Source organism: Mobula birostris, chromosome 7 (genome assembly GCF_030028105.1).
Source record: "Mobula birostris isolate sMobBir1 chromosome 7, sMobBir1.hap1, whole genome shotgun sequence".
NCBI classification, from domain to species: domain Eukaryota; kingdom Metazoa; phylum Chordata; class Chondrichthyes; order Myliobatiformes; family Myliobatidae; genus Mobula; species Mobula birostris.
The window spans coordinates 25,238,360-25,257,137 of NC_092376.1; the positions used below are offsets into that span (position 1 = coordinate 25,238,360).

Sequence of the window (18,778 nt, forward strand, 5' to 3'; positions counted from 1 at the left end):
AGTCCTAAATGCCTATGAACTGAGTGACTAGTCCTTTTCATGTGACAAGTAAGGGTCAACCAAATAACAGTAGGCCTGGAGTCATACGTAGCCTAGACCAGTTAAGGGAGGACATACCCTTCCATGACCTAGATAGTTTACATAGCACTTACATAACACTTTACAGTGCCAGCGATCGGGGTTCAATTCTCGTGGCTGTTTGTAAGGAGTTTGTCCATTATCTCACATGGGCTTCACCTTCGTTCCAAATGCTGTTTGCTTGCTCTTATTGTTTGTACTGTTAGTTTTTTAATTATTCTTCCTCTCTCTCTCCCTCTCCCTCCCCCTCCCCCTCTCCCTCTCTCTCTCACACACACTCTGTTGGGTGTGTGTTGGGTTTATTTTCATAGGTTCTTTTGGGTTTCTTGTTTTGCGGCTGCCAGTAAGAAGACGAATCGCAAGAGTGTACATACTTTGATAATAAATGTATTTGAACTTTGAATGAATAAAGCTAATCTTTCTTTCTTGCTTTTCTATAATTCAATGGTTTTATGGTCACTGTTGCTGATTTCATATTTATTTAACAATCTTTAAGTTCCTGACCTGCCTCGATGGGATTGAAATCCTATCTCCATTTTAATAGCTCAGCAGTCTGAATGGTTGTCCAGTAACTTAACCACTGGGCCTGCATGCTCCATATGACTCAGAGCCGGATTATATCCAATTACTTTCCTGTGAAGCACCATGGGAAACTCATCAATATTAAGTGTACAAGCTATTTTGAATGATGAGGTGTTCAGAGTATTTTGATGTACTGGAATGGCTTTTAAATATTCCTTTCCTTTTCCAAGAAGTGAAATCCCTTACCACAAACGGCGGGGGGTTATTGGCCTCCATCATATCACAGTTGTAGGAGTGGAACCGTCCACCAGTCTTCTCCGAAAGTTTGTATAGAAATCTGTTGGCTTCGGCGTCATCACAGTTAAATGCAATGGAATGAATAGGGACAGGCTGGGCTAGCTGCACCTGAGCAAAAATGGTTTTTGGAGGCTATTTTGGACAATTAAAAAAAACATAATTAGCTTTAATTTAAAAATAATATATTCCATCCTAATTAAGAGAGACCTCAAATCAAACCAGACTAATGTTTTTAGTAAGCCCTTCTCCATTTTTCAGCAGCAGTGTTAGACAGCAGTTCACTAAGCAAGTACGTATAAGTGCCGTGTTTAAATAGAATCAAAGCGAGATACTGCATAATACAGAAACCGGCTGAATGGCCCACACAGAACACACTAAATATCAAGCACCTATTCTTACAGAAATTATACCCTGAGTTAACACATACAAAATGCTGGAAGAATTCAGCAAGTCAGGCCGCGTGAAGGGGAATAAACAGTTATGGTTTCAGGCAAAGATCCTTCATCAGGACTAGAAAGGGAGGGGGAAGAAGCCAAAATAAGAAGGTGGGGGGGGGGAGAGGAAGGAGTGCAGGCTGGTAGGTGATAGGTGTGACCAGGTGAGGGGTGGGAGGGCGAGGAGATGATGTGAGAAATTGGGAGGTGATTGGTGGAAAAGGCAAGTGGCTGAAGAAGAAGGAATTTGATAGGAGAGGAGAGTGGACCATGAGAGAAGGGGTAGGAGGAGGGGCGCCGGGGGGAGATGATGGGCAGGTGAAGAGAAGGGGCAAGACGGTAACTGTAATGAAGAATTGAAAAAGGGAGAATAGGGGAGGGAACCCATTTTAAATGTCATATTGTGTAGTGGTGACCATCAGGAAAGAATTAAAAACTCCATTTCTGACAAAGAACCCCCAATCTGAGAGGTTAATTCTTGTTTAGCTTTCCAAAGATGCTGACTTACTTTCAAGCCCTTTCTGATTTTGTTATAAACTCAAGATGTTTTCCATTGTGTTTCTCATTAGACACACGTGAAATAATCTTTTGAAACACCTTTTACCATCTATACGATAACCCCTTAATAACTCCAACACATTCAGAACAAGGAGCTCCATCTGAAAACCAGTGTTATGCCTGACTCTTTTCCTTTGTCACTGATGCTCAGCTATAAGTATACCATGTCAGAACTGCCAAGTGCCCAGGGAGTTCGCAGATCTCTGAGAATGAAGTCGGTTACACACAGGGAAGAAGCAACACACACCTGCGCAGACACAACACAAACAAGGGAGACTCTATCCCAGAAAAAAAACCCTAAGAGATAAAGATGATAATTTTGCGATGTCATTGAAGTTAATCATAGCTCACTGGACCCAATTAATTTTGTGAGTACAGTGTTTTGCAGTCATAGCAGAACATAGAACAGGACACACAGTTTCTGGCTGAAATAGAAACAGCCAGGACGTATTGATAGGACACAGTATTGAATTTACACATCTGTTTTCTTTATTTTATTGAGATAGAATGGGCTTGCCCGCTGCTGCAGACCAGGCGAGGAGACGCCGGAGGCAGTGCAGCGTGGCATCTGTGCTCGGCTGGGGGCTAGCTTCTCCCATTGGTGCTGCCCTCTGTGTTCGATCAGTGGAATGACAGGCTGGATTGCATGCGTCTGCACACTGCCGGGAGACGGTACCATCAACTGAGGGACATACTGCTCAGGGTCTTGGACTATATATACATTCTTTTTCCATGACTACTATTTTTGCTCATTATTTTAAATGTGCTGTGTATGTGTTGCTCCTTGGCTCTAGATGAGTGCTGTTTTGTTCGGCTGTATCTATGTATGGTTGAATAATAATTAAGTTTGATTTGATTTGATTGGATTCTGGCCATTCGAGCTGCACTGCCAGCAAGCCCCACTTTAACCCTAGCCCTGTGGCGGGACAATTTACAATGACCAATTAACCTACCGACCAGTACGACTTTGGACTGTGGGAGGAAACCAGAGCACCCGGAGGAAACCCACACAGTCACACAGAGAACATACAAGCTCCTTACAGAGAATGGGACACGTTCTGGAATAAGACATGGTGCAAGGGGGAGAACAACTGACATATCCATAGCTGCCTTTTCCAATCCACCTCACTCTCCACCCAGGAACCCAGAAGGAAATAACACAGGGCTAAAACTCAGCAGATTCAAGAAACAAACTCAGCACCTTCAATATTCACAATACAGGCTCCTAATTTTTATATTACACTTTTGGTATGTGAGTTTTCATTCAGGACAGGGGCTCCCAACCTTTTTATATGCTATAGACCCCTACCATTAACCAAGGGGTCCATGGTCATCAGGTTGGGAGCCCTGCTTTAGGACCATTAGGTGAATAATTTAAACTTTAGGTGAATAATTAGGGTGAACAGGTTTTGTTACACCCCTTTGCAATTTTAAATACAGTATTTCACATGTAAACTTTTCTGAAAAAGAACTCCTTACACTTATACGAGTAAGTAAATATTTTTAAATGATTTTGTAGGTCATGTGAAAACCAGCAAAAGAAGATCAACCAAAGGCACAGTTAAACATTATGCTCTATGGAGAGTGTTAAGGGAGAAAGCAAGCAACATCAGAGAATAATGGGATATACTTAGGCATTTCACTGCAGGTTTCAATATGATATACAAAGCTAATCTCTAAAGGACTTTTGCTTTGAAGCTGTTAATCACAGGAAACTTGTAACTGTGTGCAACTGTGAGGTAGCAATGATAGCCATAGATTTTATTCAACTAATAAAGTGAGTTTTTCAATATATGGGACTATACCTGATCAGGCCTTCCATCAGAGAGTAGGTAGACAGCTTCAGTGCCAGCATCGGCTAAAGCAAATCGGATAGCTCCCAGCGTGTTCGTGGAACCTCCAACCTAGAGAGAAATTTAACCCAAAACTAAAAATCTCCCTGCAGAAAAAATGACTATCACACGGAACAAAATCTGCATGAATGATTTTAGTACATAACCGCAAGATGTGCTTTCTGAGAGTCCCTCATTAATCTTTTGATTACTTCTAAAAATGCAGGACAATCATCTGCATAACCACACAAAAGATCAAATAACTAGTGTATTTCTAGCATCTCAGGCTGATCTTAAGTCTTCCACAGTTCAAAGCCAAGAGCATGATCTCAGGGCAATTACTGCGTGTATTTCATCCAATAGGTAGCTATTATATTGAAGTATAAATAACATGCCATCATTTTCAATTACAGCTCCGGCAACATTATTCAGGGAATAAGCATTTTGTTCATTGTTTTTAACTGGGCATCTTTATACTTGGTTCATGTTATTGTGGATAATATGCTATTCCTCAATTACTCAGTAATGAGTGTCACTTGTTGAATAATACATGCCATTGCTACCAAGAATAAGTGCAGTCAATTATCTAGGAATAAATTAGGAAAATGTTGCAGAATTTAAATTTGCAAATCAAATCAATCTTACCATTCCAAACAATAGAATATATTTAAGTGAGACAAGATACACCAAAGGATCTTTGGAGAGGGAGTCTAGGACCTGAGGGCACAGCCTCAGAACAGAGGAACATCCTTTTAGAACAGAGATGAGGAGAAATTTCTTCAACCAGAGGGTGGCAAATCTGTGGAATTTGTTGCCTTAGGTGGCAGTGGAGGCCAGCTCACTGGTGTATTTAAGGCAGAGGTTGATAAATTCTTGATTATTCTGGGCGTGAAAGGTTACGGGGAGAAGGCAGGGGGTTGAGAAGGAAATGGCAGAGCAGACTCAATGGGCCAAATAGCCTAATTCTGCTCCTAAGTCTTATGGTCTTATGGAGTTATGGCACAAACTGAAAATTCAATTGATACCGGTGCAAGCTAAATATAGATGTGAGGAATCAGATTAAATCTGAATTCAAGTCACCAGTAACAAGAAATGATCTCCACTAATTAGTTGGCAATATGAAGAGAGGATCATTTGCAGGCTATCAAAGTCTTGAGGAGGCTGGAATACTGTTGAAGGCAGTTACTAACCTTCTTAGCAGATGGTTTGAGAACAATAGGGACAGTATCAGGACAACAGTAAGAGAAGGAAGGATCGTCAATTATGCAGTGCTTATCAGGATGCCCTATAGCTCTATGTACAATCAGCAGCCACTTGAATAGGTGCCTCCTGTCCCTAATATAGTGGCCAAAGTGTGTATGTTGGTGGTCTACTGCTGCTGTAGCCCATCCGTTTCAAGGCTCGACAGGTTGTGCATGCATGAATGCTCTTCTACACACCATTGTTGTAACACATGGTCATTTGAAATGCCATCACCTTCCCGTTGGCTCAAACCAGTCCAGCCATTCCTCTCTGATTTCTCACATTAGCAAGGCAGCTTCACCCAGAGAACTGCCACACACTGATTGTTTTTTTCGTTTTTCACACCATTCTCTGTACACTCTAAAGACTGTTATGCATGAAAATCCCAGGAGATCAGTGGTTTCTGAGATACTTAAAACCACTTCATCTGGCACCAACACTCATTCCATGGTCAAAGTCACTTAGATCACATTTCTTTCCCATGGTGATGTTTGGTCTGAACAACAACTGAACCTCTTGACCATGTCTGCATACTTTAATGTATAGAGTTACTGACACATGACTGGCTGATGAATAGATGTACAGCGGTACCTAGAAAGTTGCTACTGAGTGTGTAGTGCTTTGGAAGTAGTCGCTTATGCAGGAAATATGCAGATTTGCACACCTTAAGCTCACATAAATAGAGGTGTACAACATAAGAGGCATAGATCAGTGGATGTGAAGAGGATGTTTCTTATAGTTGGGGAGTCCAGAACTAGAGGGCACAGCCTCAGAGTACAAAGATGTCCCTTTAGAACAGAAATGAGGAGGAATTTCTTTAGCCAGAGAGTGGTGAATCTGTAGAATTCAATGCAACAGATGGCTGTGGAGGCCAAGTCGTTAGATATATTTAAAGCAAAGATTGATAAGATCTTGATTAGTAAGGGGGACAAAGGTTACGGGGAGAAGAGAGGATAGCTGAGCTGAGAGGGATAATAAATGGTAGCATAGCAGTAGGTGCACCAGCGACCCGGGTTCAATTCCCACTGCTGTCTGTGAGGAGTTTGTATGTTCTGCCCGTGACTGTGTGGGTTTCCTCCAGGTGCTTCAGTTTCCTCCCACGTTCCAAAGGCGTAAGGGTTATTAGTTTAGCTGGTCACATGGGTGGGCTCGTTAAGCCAGAAGGGCCTGTAGTTTGCTGTATCGCCAGATAAAAATAAATTAAATTAAACCAAACAACAGGAATTCTGCAGATGCTGGAAATTCAAGCAACACACATCAAAGTTGCTGGTGAACGCAGCAGGCCAGGCAGCATCTCTAGGAAGAGGTGCAGTGGACGGCGAAGGGTCTCGGCCTGAAACGTTGACTGCACCTCTTCCTACAGATGCTGCCTGGCCTGCTGCATTCACCAGCAACTTTGATGTGTGTTGCTTAAATTAAACCAGCCATGATGGAATGGTGGAGCAAACGTGAAGGGCCAAGTGGTCTACTTCTGCTCCCACGTCGTGTGGTCTTATTATCTGTGCAGTATCTGAATGGTTTTTCTCAGAGTGCTGGCTGCCTGTTTTCCTTCAGCAGATGCCCAGGTTTTCAATTCAATATTTCAAAGCTGTAGTTTGGATCCATAGCAACATGATACTTGATCTACATAGTCAGAGAATGTGGCAGCAAGGCCTATGGCCTAACTGGTCCATACTGACCAAGTTGCCCGTCTAAACTCTCACATATGACCACATTTGATCCATATTCCTCAAAATCTGGGGTTGCCAATATGGGGTCCATGGACCCCTTGCTTAATGGTATTAGTCCATGGCATAAAAAAGGTTGGAAACGCCTGCTCTAAATCTTTCCTATCCATATATATGCCCAGGTGTCCTTTAAATGTTGTTACCTTGGTCCAAGCAAAGCACTGTAGAAACCAGTAAATTTCAAATTATAATGAGAAACATTTTTAAGATGTTCGCTAATATATTTACCTGAAGTCCTTGGATCCAAGACCAAGCACTTTCAATATTTTTCTCAGTCACATCTGCCAACTTCTCCTGCCAAGGTTCAACTCTGGAATCAAACTTCACAAAATTGAACTTGCTCTTGTGTCTGAGCTGTTCCTGAATAACGTAAACATTCCAGTAAATACCCTTTTGAGTACAGCAGTCCATAAAAAAAAAGTCACTTTATATGTTTGGAAGCATGGTCCTTAGCCTAACAGTTGTAATTATAACTCTTACAGATTAAGGAGTTTTCAGTCTTAACTCCTAGTTTATGATATGAAGGACTTGACTTCCATGGAAAAATTGGCCGTACATTATTTGGAGTTTAAGGGGATGAGAGGAGATCATTTTGAAATGTGTAAGATGTTACGGGTAATTCAGCCTGCTTCGTAACAGCTCATAGTTGCCATTGCCATGGAATCTTTCAACTGATGTTCGTAGCTACAGGTGTTGGCAAAAAGGAATTTCTAACACAAATAGTTCTATGTACCTGAAGCTGGTCTAAGCTGGTCTACCTGAACAGATGCTGGTGACCCTTTACCGCTCCACCACAGAGAGCATCTTAACATACTGCATCTCTGTGTGGTATCTCAGTTGTACAGCAGCTGATGGGAAAGCACTTCAGCGGGTCGTCTCCAGCGCACAGAAGATCATCGAGACACAACTCCCAGCCCTGGAGGACACCTACAGCTCACGTTGCCTGAGGAAAACTACAAGCATCTGTAAGGACAATACACACCCATACAATCATCTGTTTGAACTTCTTCCATCTGGCAGACGTTATAAGATTTTCTATGCCCGCACTTCCAGACTGAAAAATAGCTTTTTCCCCAGAGCTATAATTGCTCGGAACCAATCGATCAAGCATCATCCATAAATTTGTTATATTGCTACTTTAATACTGGTTTTATGACTGTCATGCACCTGAGTTGCACTTTTGTACTGCTGGACATGGCTTGTACTGGCTGGTTACTTGATTTTATTTATTGTTTATTTATCTTATTTGTTGTTTATAGCATTGAGTATGAGAGTTGTAAACTCATTTTCACTGTATTGTTGCATGACAAATTGTACTATGCAATGACAATAAAGATATTTCATTTCATGTCATGTATTTCTAGGCTGCCGCTTTAAGCATAGATTGTCAGCCACTGTTACTTCAACAATAACTGTAAGTCTATTCCTAGAAAATTAATCATCAACATCATTCAGCTCATACATTCTATACCATTGTAGTACCCCTGAAAAATGAAGCATAAACTCCATAACTTTCACACATCGGTCATTTTATGGTGAATGAGAACGGCGTGCACTGCCATTCCCCAGGCATTCTGGCAGGTATGGGCAATCGATCGTGTGCTGAAGATTGAATGCAAGCCCTTACAAGTCGATAGCAGATTCAGTGCTCCATACTATAAGAGAAAACCTTGCACACAGATTCTCAGAATTTTCAACTACCCATATTTGCATGTTTTTCAAGTGATAGCCCTTTATTTCTCAACATGAAATGATATTCACATTAAATAAATTATTTTAACTTTTTAAAAACATATTTGAACAATTACTTATAACTAAATTGAACGGATTTCAACCTTGTCACTCACTCCCCCTCAAAAGTAGATGTTATCCCAACATCTCCTCCCAGTGTTAGACTTGCAATCACTACTTTCCTTGTATGAAATGTTCATTGGGTTTCTAGTAGAGGCATGGTAGTTGATCTAGGAACTGAGGCACAGGTAGCCATGAAGTCATTGACGTTACACAATTATAAGGCAAGGCCTGATACTGAAGAAGTCTGCAGTCTACAGTCTGTATGTTGAGACATGTGAGGGTCCCAACCCTATCGTAAGTAAAGCATTTTGGTGGTTGTCACTCTCTCTGAGGCAACTTTGAGCTCCTTTGTCTTTGCTCCATCTGGTATCTGGCTCATCATTCGCTGGAGTAAATACGGGAACTGGTATTTGGTTCACATACAGGAAAATCACTGGGGTCACTTGGTTCAGATGAAGAAACAGGGACTGATAATGATTCACAGTTGGGTAAGTCATCTAGGTTACTTGGTACAGATGAAGATACAGGGACTGGTGCTGGTCCACATGCAGGAAAGCTCAACTGTTCATTCTCAGGCGTTTGTCGCTGGAAGTATTGTGAATCCTCAACTCTCATTTGCTGCTCAGCAGGTAGTGTAGGCTCTGCTTCAAAGCTATTACAGTCCTTGCTACTGTGAGGTTGGTGACATTTGACTCGGTAGTAAGATTCATTCTCAGTGTTGCTGGTTGGTTCACTCTCTTCCCTTTCTTTAGGTGAACAAATCCTAGTGCCCTGTTTTGGCAGACACCCTTGCTTTGTTGTGGTATCTATTTGTGGTTCAGCATCCAAAGGCAGGTGTTCACAAAGCATGAGAAGATTGTGATGTAGTTCTCTAGATCTTCCTTTTCCTTGTTCAGGTTTTACCTCATAGTCTGTCACATCTTCCCCAACTTTCCGTACAACAATATGGATGCAGCCCTCCCAATAGTTTTGGAGCTTTCCTGGGCCTCCACAGGGTGTCAGATTCTTTACTAGGACATGATTCACAGGTTGTAACTCTGTAACCCTCACTCTGCTGTCATAATTTATCTTATTTCTCCCCATACCCTTTTGTATATACTCCTTGGCAATCTGATGGGCTTCTTGCATGCCTTTTTTCCATCTATTCACTATAAGCCGCAGGACTCCTTCACTGTGAGGGAGGTAGTAGGCAGCTGGGGGAGGGGGCAGAGTGAAACTGGGACAGCCGTAGGACCCAGCGGGCCATGGACTCACTCGCCTCCGACTCGGACCTCAGCTCTGGGGCCCTGCAGGCCACAGGCTCCACCACCCCCAGCTCCGGATCCAGCTCGGACCGAGGTCCCGACCCTCTCCGGACCGGGACCGCTCTTACTGCAGCTGGGTCCTACCGCCCGTCTGATTCCCCCACTACCCTCTTTCCTCCCCGCGACTCCCAACCTTCCCTCTATCCCTCATCACCCCTCCATTCCTCTGATCCCTCATCCTCCCCTAACCCCGCTCTCCCTGAATATCCCAACCCCCCTCTCCCTCCTGAGTCCTCCCACTCTTCACCCTCCTCTGAAGCCAGCCCCAACCCTTGCCGTGTCTTCACCATCCCCTCTGAACTTCCCCTCTCTAAGGCAGAACGTTCTGTGCTTAGCAAGGGCCTCACTTTTGTCCACCTCTGTCCACACCTCAGTGAGTTCCGTGCCCGCCATGACGCTGAACTTTCTTCCGTCGCCTATGTCTCTGAGTCTATTTCTTTGACAAGGATGCCCCTCCCCCTACTGATGACCCCTTCTCCCGTCTTCAACCCTCCTCTTCCTCATAGACACCCTGCCCGGGCCTTCTACCTGCACGCGATCTTTTCACCTCTAACTGTCACCGAGATGTCAACCGTCTCAACTTCACCACTCCTCTCTCCTGTTCCAACCTCACTCCCTCTGAACGCACTGCCCTCCACTCTCTCCGCACTAATCCCAACCTCACCATCAAACCCGCTGACAAATGTGGTGCTGTAGCAGTCTGGTGGACGGACCTCTACCTCACTGAGGCCAAACGGCAGCTCTCTGACACCTCTACTTACTTACCCCTGGAACAGGACCCCACCAAAAAACATCAAACCTTTGTCTCCCGTACCATCACTGCCCTTATCAACTCTGGAGACCTTCGATTCTCAGCCGCTAATCTCATTATTCCCATATCCCGTACCGCTCGGTTTTACCTCCTCCCCAAGATTCACAAGCCTGACTGACCCAGTAGACCCATAGTTTCTGCCTGCTCCTGTCCCACTGAACTTGTATCTGCCTACTTGGACTCCATTTTGTCACCCATAGTTCAGTCCCTCTCCACCTACATCCGGGATACATCCCATGCCCTCCATCTCTTCAATAACTTCCAGTTCCCCAGTCCCAACCGCTTCATTTTCACGATGGATGTCCAATCCTTATACACCTCCATTCCCCATCAAGAAGGCCTCAAAGCCCTCTGCTACTTTCTGGACAATAGACCTCACCAGTTCCCCACCACCACTATCCTCCTCCGGTTGGCGAAACTGGTACTCACACTTAATAACTTCTCTTCTGGCTCTTCCCACTTTCTTCAGACCCCTTCCCCTATCCCAGTTTCACTCTGCCCCCTCCCCCAGCTGCCTACTACCTCCCTCATGGTTCCGCCTCCTTCAACTACCCGTTGTGTTTTCCCCTATTCCTTCTTCACCTTTCCTGCCTATCCCCTCCCTGCTTCCCCTCCCCCACCCCTTTATCTTTCCCCTTACTGGTTTTTCACCTGGAACCTACTAGCCTTCTCCTTCCCACCCTCCCCCCACCTTCTTTATAGGGCCTCTGCCCCTTCCCTCTACAGTCCTGATGAAGGGTTCCGGCCCAAAACGTTGACTGATCGTTTCCACGGATGCTGCCCGACCTGCTGAGTTCCTCCAGCGTGTTGTGAGTGTTGCTTTGACCCCAGCACCTCCAGAGTATTTTGTGGCCTATTATTTCCTGTCTTTTGCCTCTCTCCCTTATCTGCAGTACCGAATATCTGAAATACTTTGCTAAAATTTTGATTTTGGAGCTTTAACAAAGTGAAACGGACTTCCACAACAGCACAGAAAAAGCCGTTTCCAAAGGAAACAGTTTCAACAGGCAATAACTAATAATTAGCAGGGCAAGTAATTTGTTGCAGCTACTAATTTGTCATGCAAATCTATTTGAAAAATTAGCACTTTCATCACTGCAGGGCTACCTAATGAAAAACTGTAGTTCAGTCAGCGTATCTCAAAAACACAAGAGCTTCTGTGGATGCTGGAAATCTTGAGCAACACAGTGCATGATATTTGAAGTGTCACTGGTTAACCTGTTCCATACCTTACAATATTTAATACTTGTTACTTATGTTATTTATAACATTGGTTTGTTATTCATGTGTGATTCATCTGTAGATTTTATCCTCACCTTCATAAGTTATTGTGTGTTATGTGTACTATTGTGCTTTACACTCTGGTTCGAAGAAACAATTGTCTCGTTTCTATATACATTATACTGTTATATATGTTATATACATGTATATAGTTTAAATGAACATAAACTTGACTTGACAAAATACTGGAAAAACTCAGCAAGTTAGGCAGCATCGATTGAAGGAAATAAACAGCTGACGTTTCAGGCCAAGACCTAAATGACTCAACATTTCCCCCAGATGAGCCCACTTTTACAAACTGCGGAGGATTTGTCACAATGAGGTACTACATCATTGACATAATAATTAGCACCTCGTTAGAAATACTCTTTTTGAGAGATAGAACCACTTGGTACTCAACCTGCATGAGCTGAAAGATCTTTCTTTGAACCAACTCCAGTTTATCTTTCATGGATTGAGAGGTATCAACCAGGATATATATTTGATCCTCAATTATTGTCCCAAACAGCTCCCTGCTCCCTTTCTGAAGCCAGTTAATTCTGTAGAGAAAAAGTGAACCAAACAAAATACTTCAGTACAAAAGACTGACTTACAAAGACATAATCGATTCTAATATGAATTGTTTCAGTGTGATTCTAAAGCTATTTGCTATTAGTCAATATGGTAATGAAGAAATATGTATTTTATTATAAGTAAGGTTTTCAGACAAAGAGTTGCTCACAAACGTTCTCCAAGTAATTAATTATTAAGTGCAAAAGGTATAAGGCTAATTGAAAGTTATGAAGCCATTCTTTCAGCAAAAGTTCAGCATGGTTCAGAGAAATGACAACTATGGAGAGATGGAGAACATAAAATGAAGAAAATATAGCGACATTTGGTGGAGCTTAAGATTGTTGCTTGTGGTGAGTAAGTCATAGAATCATAGAACCCTACAACACAGAAACAAGCCCTTCAGCCTATCTAGTCCATGCCAAACTATTAATCTGCCTAGTCCCATTGACCTGAACCCAGACAACTGCCCTCCATACCCCTCACATCCATGTACCTATCCAAATTTCTCTTGAATGTCGAAATCGATCCCAAATCCACCACTTAAAGCACAAGATTTAAAAAGCAAGTGGGGCCTGTTGAGACTTTTGATGGAGCTTGAAATAGTTTGGACTATTAAGCACTTAGCAAGGGCCAATAAAAAGAAGTTTCATTTAAGTGGAACAGCCATTGTATGAGTGGGCCAGGGTTAAAGTGGGGAGCTGAGGTTTTGGCAAGAATATGCAAAGGCTAAGATAAGATTCTGGCAAGTTTCTTTCTATCTTTCTTTCTTTCTTATTGCACATTTAGAGCAGTGGGAATGACAGTTCAGTGGAATACTCCTCTTGCGAGATGTCAGAAGACAGAAAGACCTCCAGTATCCATGATGACTACACCTGCAGGAAGTGAATCTAGCCAAAGCTTCTTACACATCGAGTTAGGGAAGTGGACCTGGAGCTGAACAAACTCCAAATCATTTGGATCATATGGTCCGAATGCAGGTAGTTGGGACTAAGCAGAAGACCAGGCTAGCATGGATTAGATGGGCCAAATGTCCCATTTCTCTGCTGTAGTGCTCTGTGACTCTATCCTAAAGCTGTTTCCAGTGGGGTTACACAGGACTAAGTAGCCAGTCCCACATAATGCAGATTAATAATTGAGATGTAAACGTTAGGGGTCGGGATAAAGAATTTTGCAGAATGCATAGTGTGTCTGACATTGAGAGGGAAACTTTAGACTGCAGCAAAGTATCACCAAACAGATCATTTGGGCGTAAACATAGCAAATGGAATTAATCCAGAGAAGCGTGAAGTGACAAGTGCAAGAGACAAATGGCAGGATGTTGAGTGGTGTGGAGGATCAAAGGAACCTCGGTGAGTATATCTACAACTTCTTGAAGGATGTGGTTTAAGTCAATTTTAAGATAGTTTAAGAAAGAAAAATATCAAATAGAAGAACAAGAAGGCTATGCTAGATAGTGACTGCCTAGTTTTCTAGTCATCAGATTATAGGAGAGGGTTCAGAGGAGATCTATAGGGATGTTGCCAGAATTGGAAAATTGTTGCAATGAGTGTGGGCTGATGTCCTTCTCTTTGGAATGAGAGAAGCTGAGTTGAGCCTTAATTGAGGTATATAAGAGTACCAGGTGTGAGGTAGAGCAAATAGGATGGACTGCAGGGAGTACAGTCAAAGACCAGCATTTAAAGCTGAAAGTTCAAAGTAAATTTATTATCAAAGTACACATGCACTATGTTGCCGTATACACCCTGAAGTTCACTTTTTGCAGGCATTGAGAACAGAACCATGAAATACAATAGAACCAATGAAAAAAACACGCAAAGACTGACAAGCAATCAATGTGCAAAAGGTGCAAGCACAAAAAAGCAATAATAATGACAAATAACAAATAATACTGAGAACATGAGCTGTAAGCGTGGCCATAGGTTATTGTATCAGTTCATTGTTGAGGGAAGTGAGGTTATCCACACTGGTTCAAGAACCTGACGGTTTAAGGGTAATAACTGTTTCCGAAAGTGGAAGTATGGGACTTAAGACTCCTGTATCTCCTTCCCAATGGCTGAGATCATAGATTTAAGGAAATTGATAGAAGGATTATAGAGGAGCATGAATATAGTAGAGTACAGCACAGGAGCAGGCCCTTCAGCCCACGATGTCTGTACTAGTCCTAATGCCAAAACTGAACCTACCTCCCTGATCCATACCTCCCCATTCCCTGCATATTCCGTGCCACTTCCATCACCACCCCTGGCATTGTCCTCTGGACACCTGCCACTCTCTGTGTAAAATACTTGAGCAAGGAAGATTTACTGAGAGACTAGAAGGGATCTGCAAATCAGTCTGTGAAAGATGGTTACATGCAGAAACCGTCAATGTATCTTAAAAAGTACTTTAATGTGTACTTCAGTGCTGTGCTCCGCAGGAGCCCCCAGTCTGCAAGACTCCTGGGTAGCTGAAGGCCCAACATCTGCATGTCTGAGTCTGGATCCCTGTATGCTGGAAGCTGCAGGAGGAAGAAGACAGCCAGTCTTGGGGTTAGAGGACTGTGGATGTGAGTGGGTGGAGGGGAGGAACGGGGCTTGTTTTGTTGCTCGTTGCATTCTGCTGAGCATTGTGGGCGTGCTATGTTAATGCCTCAACAAGTGACAACACTTGCGGGCTGCCCCCAGCACACCCACGAATGTGTTGGGTGGTAACGGAAATGCCACGTTTCACAGTACGTTTTGATGTACACGTGATAAACTTGAATCTTGAATTTATGGACCTGTTGCTGTTATGTGGGATTAGCGTGGGTTGCTCTGTGATCACCAGCACTGACATGATGGGTCCAATAGCCTTCTTCCATACTGATTCTATAAGTCTATGGATTACATTTTTATGCAAAGGTTCCAAAGTTACCTTCTTTGCATCTGCTCCAGTGCAGTCTTCATTTTCTGTTGGTATTGTTTGCACTTTTCAGCAGTGATGTAGACATGCATTACAGAACCATCTTTCCACTGGGTGTGTGCAAAGTGGCTGCAGTACTTGGCATTCACCAATTTCATATTAGATTCCTGTTAAAATAGAAACTCTGCAATTTATCTGCAATCAATATTTTGCCAGTAAAGATATAGTCCCAGGACTGGAATTATTTCTCAACAGGAGAAGCTTCAGATTCCAAGTTTTACTTCAGTAGTGACAAACACTCAAATTATTTCTAACTAAGTTCAGGAGCTCAGCATAATCGAAGTCTGTTTGAACATTCTCATTCAATTCCCGGGTGTACTGCCATATTAGTCCAGTTGCTGAACCAGGCCAAATGTTTATAGAGCAATTCCTTTAATCCCATCCCATCTGCCCTTTCCTTGTGACTCTGTACATTATTTTCCCACAAACCTCCCCAATTCCCTGCTGAAACTTCTGATTAACTGTGTCACCACCACACAGGCAGCAAGAACCATAAGACCATAAGACATAGGAGCAGAATTAGGCCATCTGGCCCATCAAGTCTGCTCCACCATTCAAACATGGCTGATCCTTTTTTTTAATCTCCTCCTCAACCCCAGTTCCTGGCTTTCTTCCTGTAACCTTTGATGCCATGTCCAATCAAGGACCTATCAATCTCTGCCTCAAACACACCCAACAACCTGGCCTCCACTGCTGCCCGTGGCAACAAATTCCATAAATTCACCACCCTCTGGCTAAAGAAATTTCTCCGCATCTCTGTTTTAAAAGGGTGCCCTTCTATCCTGAGGCTGTGCCCACTTGCCCTATACTCTCCCACCATGGGAAATATCCTTACCTCATCTACTCTGTCTAGGCCTTTCAACATTCAGAAGTTTTCAATGAGATCCCCCTTCATCCTTCCTGGAATTATCATTGTGAACCTCCTCTGGACCCTCTCCAATACCAGCACATCTTTTCTAAGATGAGAGGCCCAAAACTGTTCACAACGCTCAAGGTGAGGCCTCACCAGTGCCTTATAAAGCCTCAGCATCACATCCCTGCTCTTGTATTCTAGACCTCTTGAAATGAATGCTAACATGGCATTTGCCTTCCTCACCATGGACTTAACCTGTAAGAACCAGATCATAGCCACGCAATAACACTTTTTATTATCTCATGCCCCTGAATCTTTTCCCCACCACTTTAAATCTGTGTGCCCTGGAGAAACAGCCATCTGCCGATAAAGCAGGAAATGCTGGATAAACTCAGCAAGTCAGTCAATATCTGTGCAAAGAGATACAATAACTGCTTTAAATCCAGGGGGACACAGCTTCAGAATAAAAGGCCGTAAATTTAGAACAGAGATAAGGAAGAATTTCTTTAGCCAGGGGGTGGTGAATTTGTAGAATTCAGTGCCACAGACAGCTGAGGCTGTCAAGTCATTGTGTATATTTAAAGTGGCAGTTCATAGGTTCTAGATTAAAATAAGGGGTTCAAAGATTAAGGGGAGAAGACAGAATAATGGTGTTGAGAGGGATAATAAATTGGTTGTGATGCAATGGCGGGTCAGGCTCAACTGGCCTAATAGCCTAAATCAGCTCCTATGTCTTTTGGTATTATGATCTTTACACACGTCGCACCTTGCACATAAACACAATTGAAGGTCACACCCCTTTCAACCCCAGATTCAGTGTTTTACTTAAGTAATGACATACACTCTAGTCATTTCTAGCTAAATTCTTCAGAAAATAGTAATTCCTTGGAACACAGCGTAAAGTAAGTCTGTTTGCAACTTTGCATTCAATCACCAGGTGCATTGCCATTTTGATCCAGTCCAGTTGTTGAAGCGTGCCAGTTTAGGATTAGCCTTATTTGTCACACGTGTATTGAAACCTACAGCGAAATGCGTCACTTTGCTTCGTCAGCCAACACAGGCCGAGGAGTGTGCTGGAGGCAGCATGCAAGGGTCGCCGTGCTTCTGGCACCATCATAGCTTTTGCAGAGTCGTCCCTTCGGCCCCATTTCACCACTCTTTCCCCATGACTCTGCAAATTATGTTCCTACAAGCTGGTCCTCAGATTCTGCCTGGCCGATTTTAGCAGTCCTTTTCAAGCACAGTCTTCTCAAAGCTGAGCTCCAGGTACAGAATAGTCTGTCTCACTGGCATCACTAGAGGGCACTATAATTCCAGTTACCTCCAGCTTCATCTCGTTGGGCTATTGTTTATTTGGCGGTTGTGTGAAAAACACTGTGTGGCAAACAATCAGAAATCACCATCTAAACCCCAAGTTAGGTTCTAAGCAATGTTTCTAAGCAATAAGAAACATTGGCACTCCCCTTTCCCCCCACCGCACAGAAGTTGTTTGGCCCACTGGAACTATGCTGAATTCCAAGAATATTTTTAATTTTCTAAACAACTTAGCTAGAAGTGACTTGAGTACGTGTCATTACAGCTGAATCTAGGGTCGCAAAGGGTGTGAACAGTCTGTGTTTTATGTGCATCTGTTTGTTGAAGTTACTTGCTACTTTAGGCTTTATAATACTTGAAGCTATTCCTGTTCAAGTTTCATAACTTTGCCAGAAGTGGGGCAGAAATCCAACTTAAATGATACAAGAAGGACTCTGCCTCACTTCTGGCAAGTTTTGTGACTCCAAAGTGGAGTAACTCCAAGGAAATCCGTGGCACTTTCAATTTCCTACTTCCTTTCAAATGGAGTGAATGACTCATGCACAGAAATACAGTAGTCTTTAACCCATACCCATTTAATATGTGAGTGAGTATAGCGGATAGAAATCAGCAAAGCTAAGGCCAACTTGCAGATCTTACACAAGGGAATGAGTAGCGTATACACACTTGTTAGATCCTTTCTGATGCCATTAAAATTGGCCTTTCCCCAATTAGAATCTCAACCCGAGGACCAGACCTATCCTTTTCCATAATTATCTTAAAACTAATGGCATTATGATTACTGGATGCAAAGTGTTCCTCTACACAAACTTCTGTCACCTGCCCTGTCTCATTCCCTAATAGAAGATATAGTATCACACTTTCTCTTCTTGGGGCCTCTATGTATTGATTAAGGAAACTTTCCTGAACACAATTGACAAACTCTATCCCAATCAGCCCTTTTACTGTAAGGGAGTCACTGTCAATATGTGCAAAGTTAAAATTACCTACTATCACAACCTTAAGTTTCTAGCAACAGTCTGTGATCTCTCTACAAATTTGTTCATCTAAATCCTGTAGACTATTGAGTGGTCTATATAATTGTCCTATTAACATGGTCATCCCTTTCTTATGTTCTGCAAGAAATGTCAAGGGATGGTCCATCCAAAGGTTCAACCATCACAGAAGCCAGAAACTACTGAGGACACCCGATACACCAGATGCTAAAAGTCATGACACTGTCTGGGTCAAGATGACGCC

The 18,778-nt window shown here is 42.9% G+C and overlaps 1 protein-coding gene across 9 annotated transcripts in view; it reads right to left on the minus strand.

Moving 5' to 3' along the window:
• The window catches only part of LOC140200054 (von Willebrand factor A domain-containing protein 3B-like), a 233,578-nt gene that overhangs the window by 94,766 nt on the left and 120,034 nt on the right, over positions 1-18,778 (minus strand). For all 9 annotated transcript variants that reach the window (XM_072262739.1, XM_072262746.1, XM_072262738.1 and 6 more), the window contains 5 exons: positions 15,325-15,479; positions 12,281-12,419; positions 6,919-7,050; positions 3,695-3,793; positions 847-1,029 (listed from right to left, as the gene is read on the minus strand). In XM_072262739.1, the coding sequence (XP_072118840.1) occupies positions 847-1,029; positions 3,695-3,793; positions 6,919-7,050; positions 12,281-12,419; positions 15,325-15,479 (708 nt within the window). The remainder of the gene's footprint in view (positions 1-846; positions 1,030-3,694; positions 3,794-6,918; positions 7,051-12,280; positions 12,420-15,324; positions 15,480-18,778) is intronic.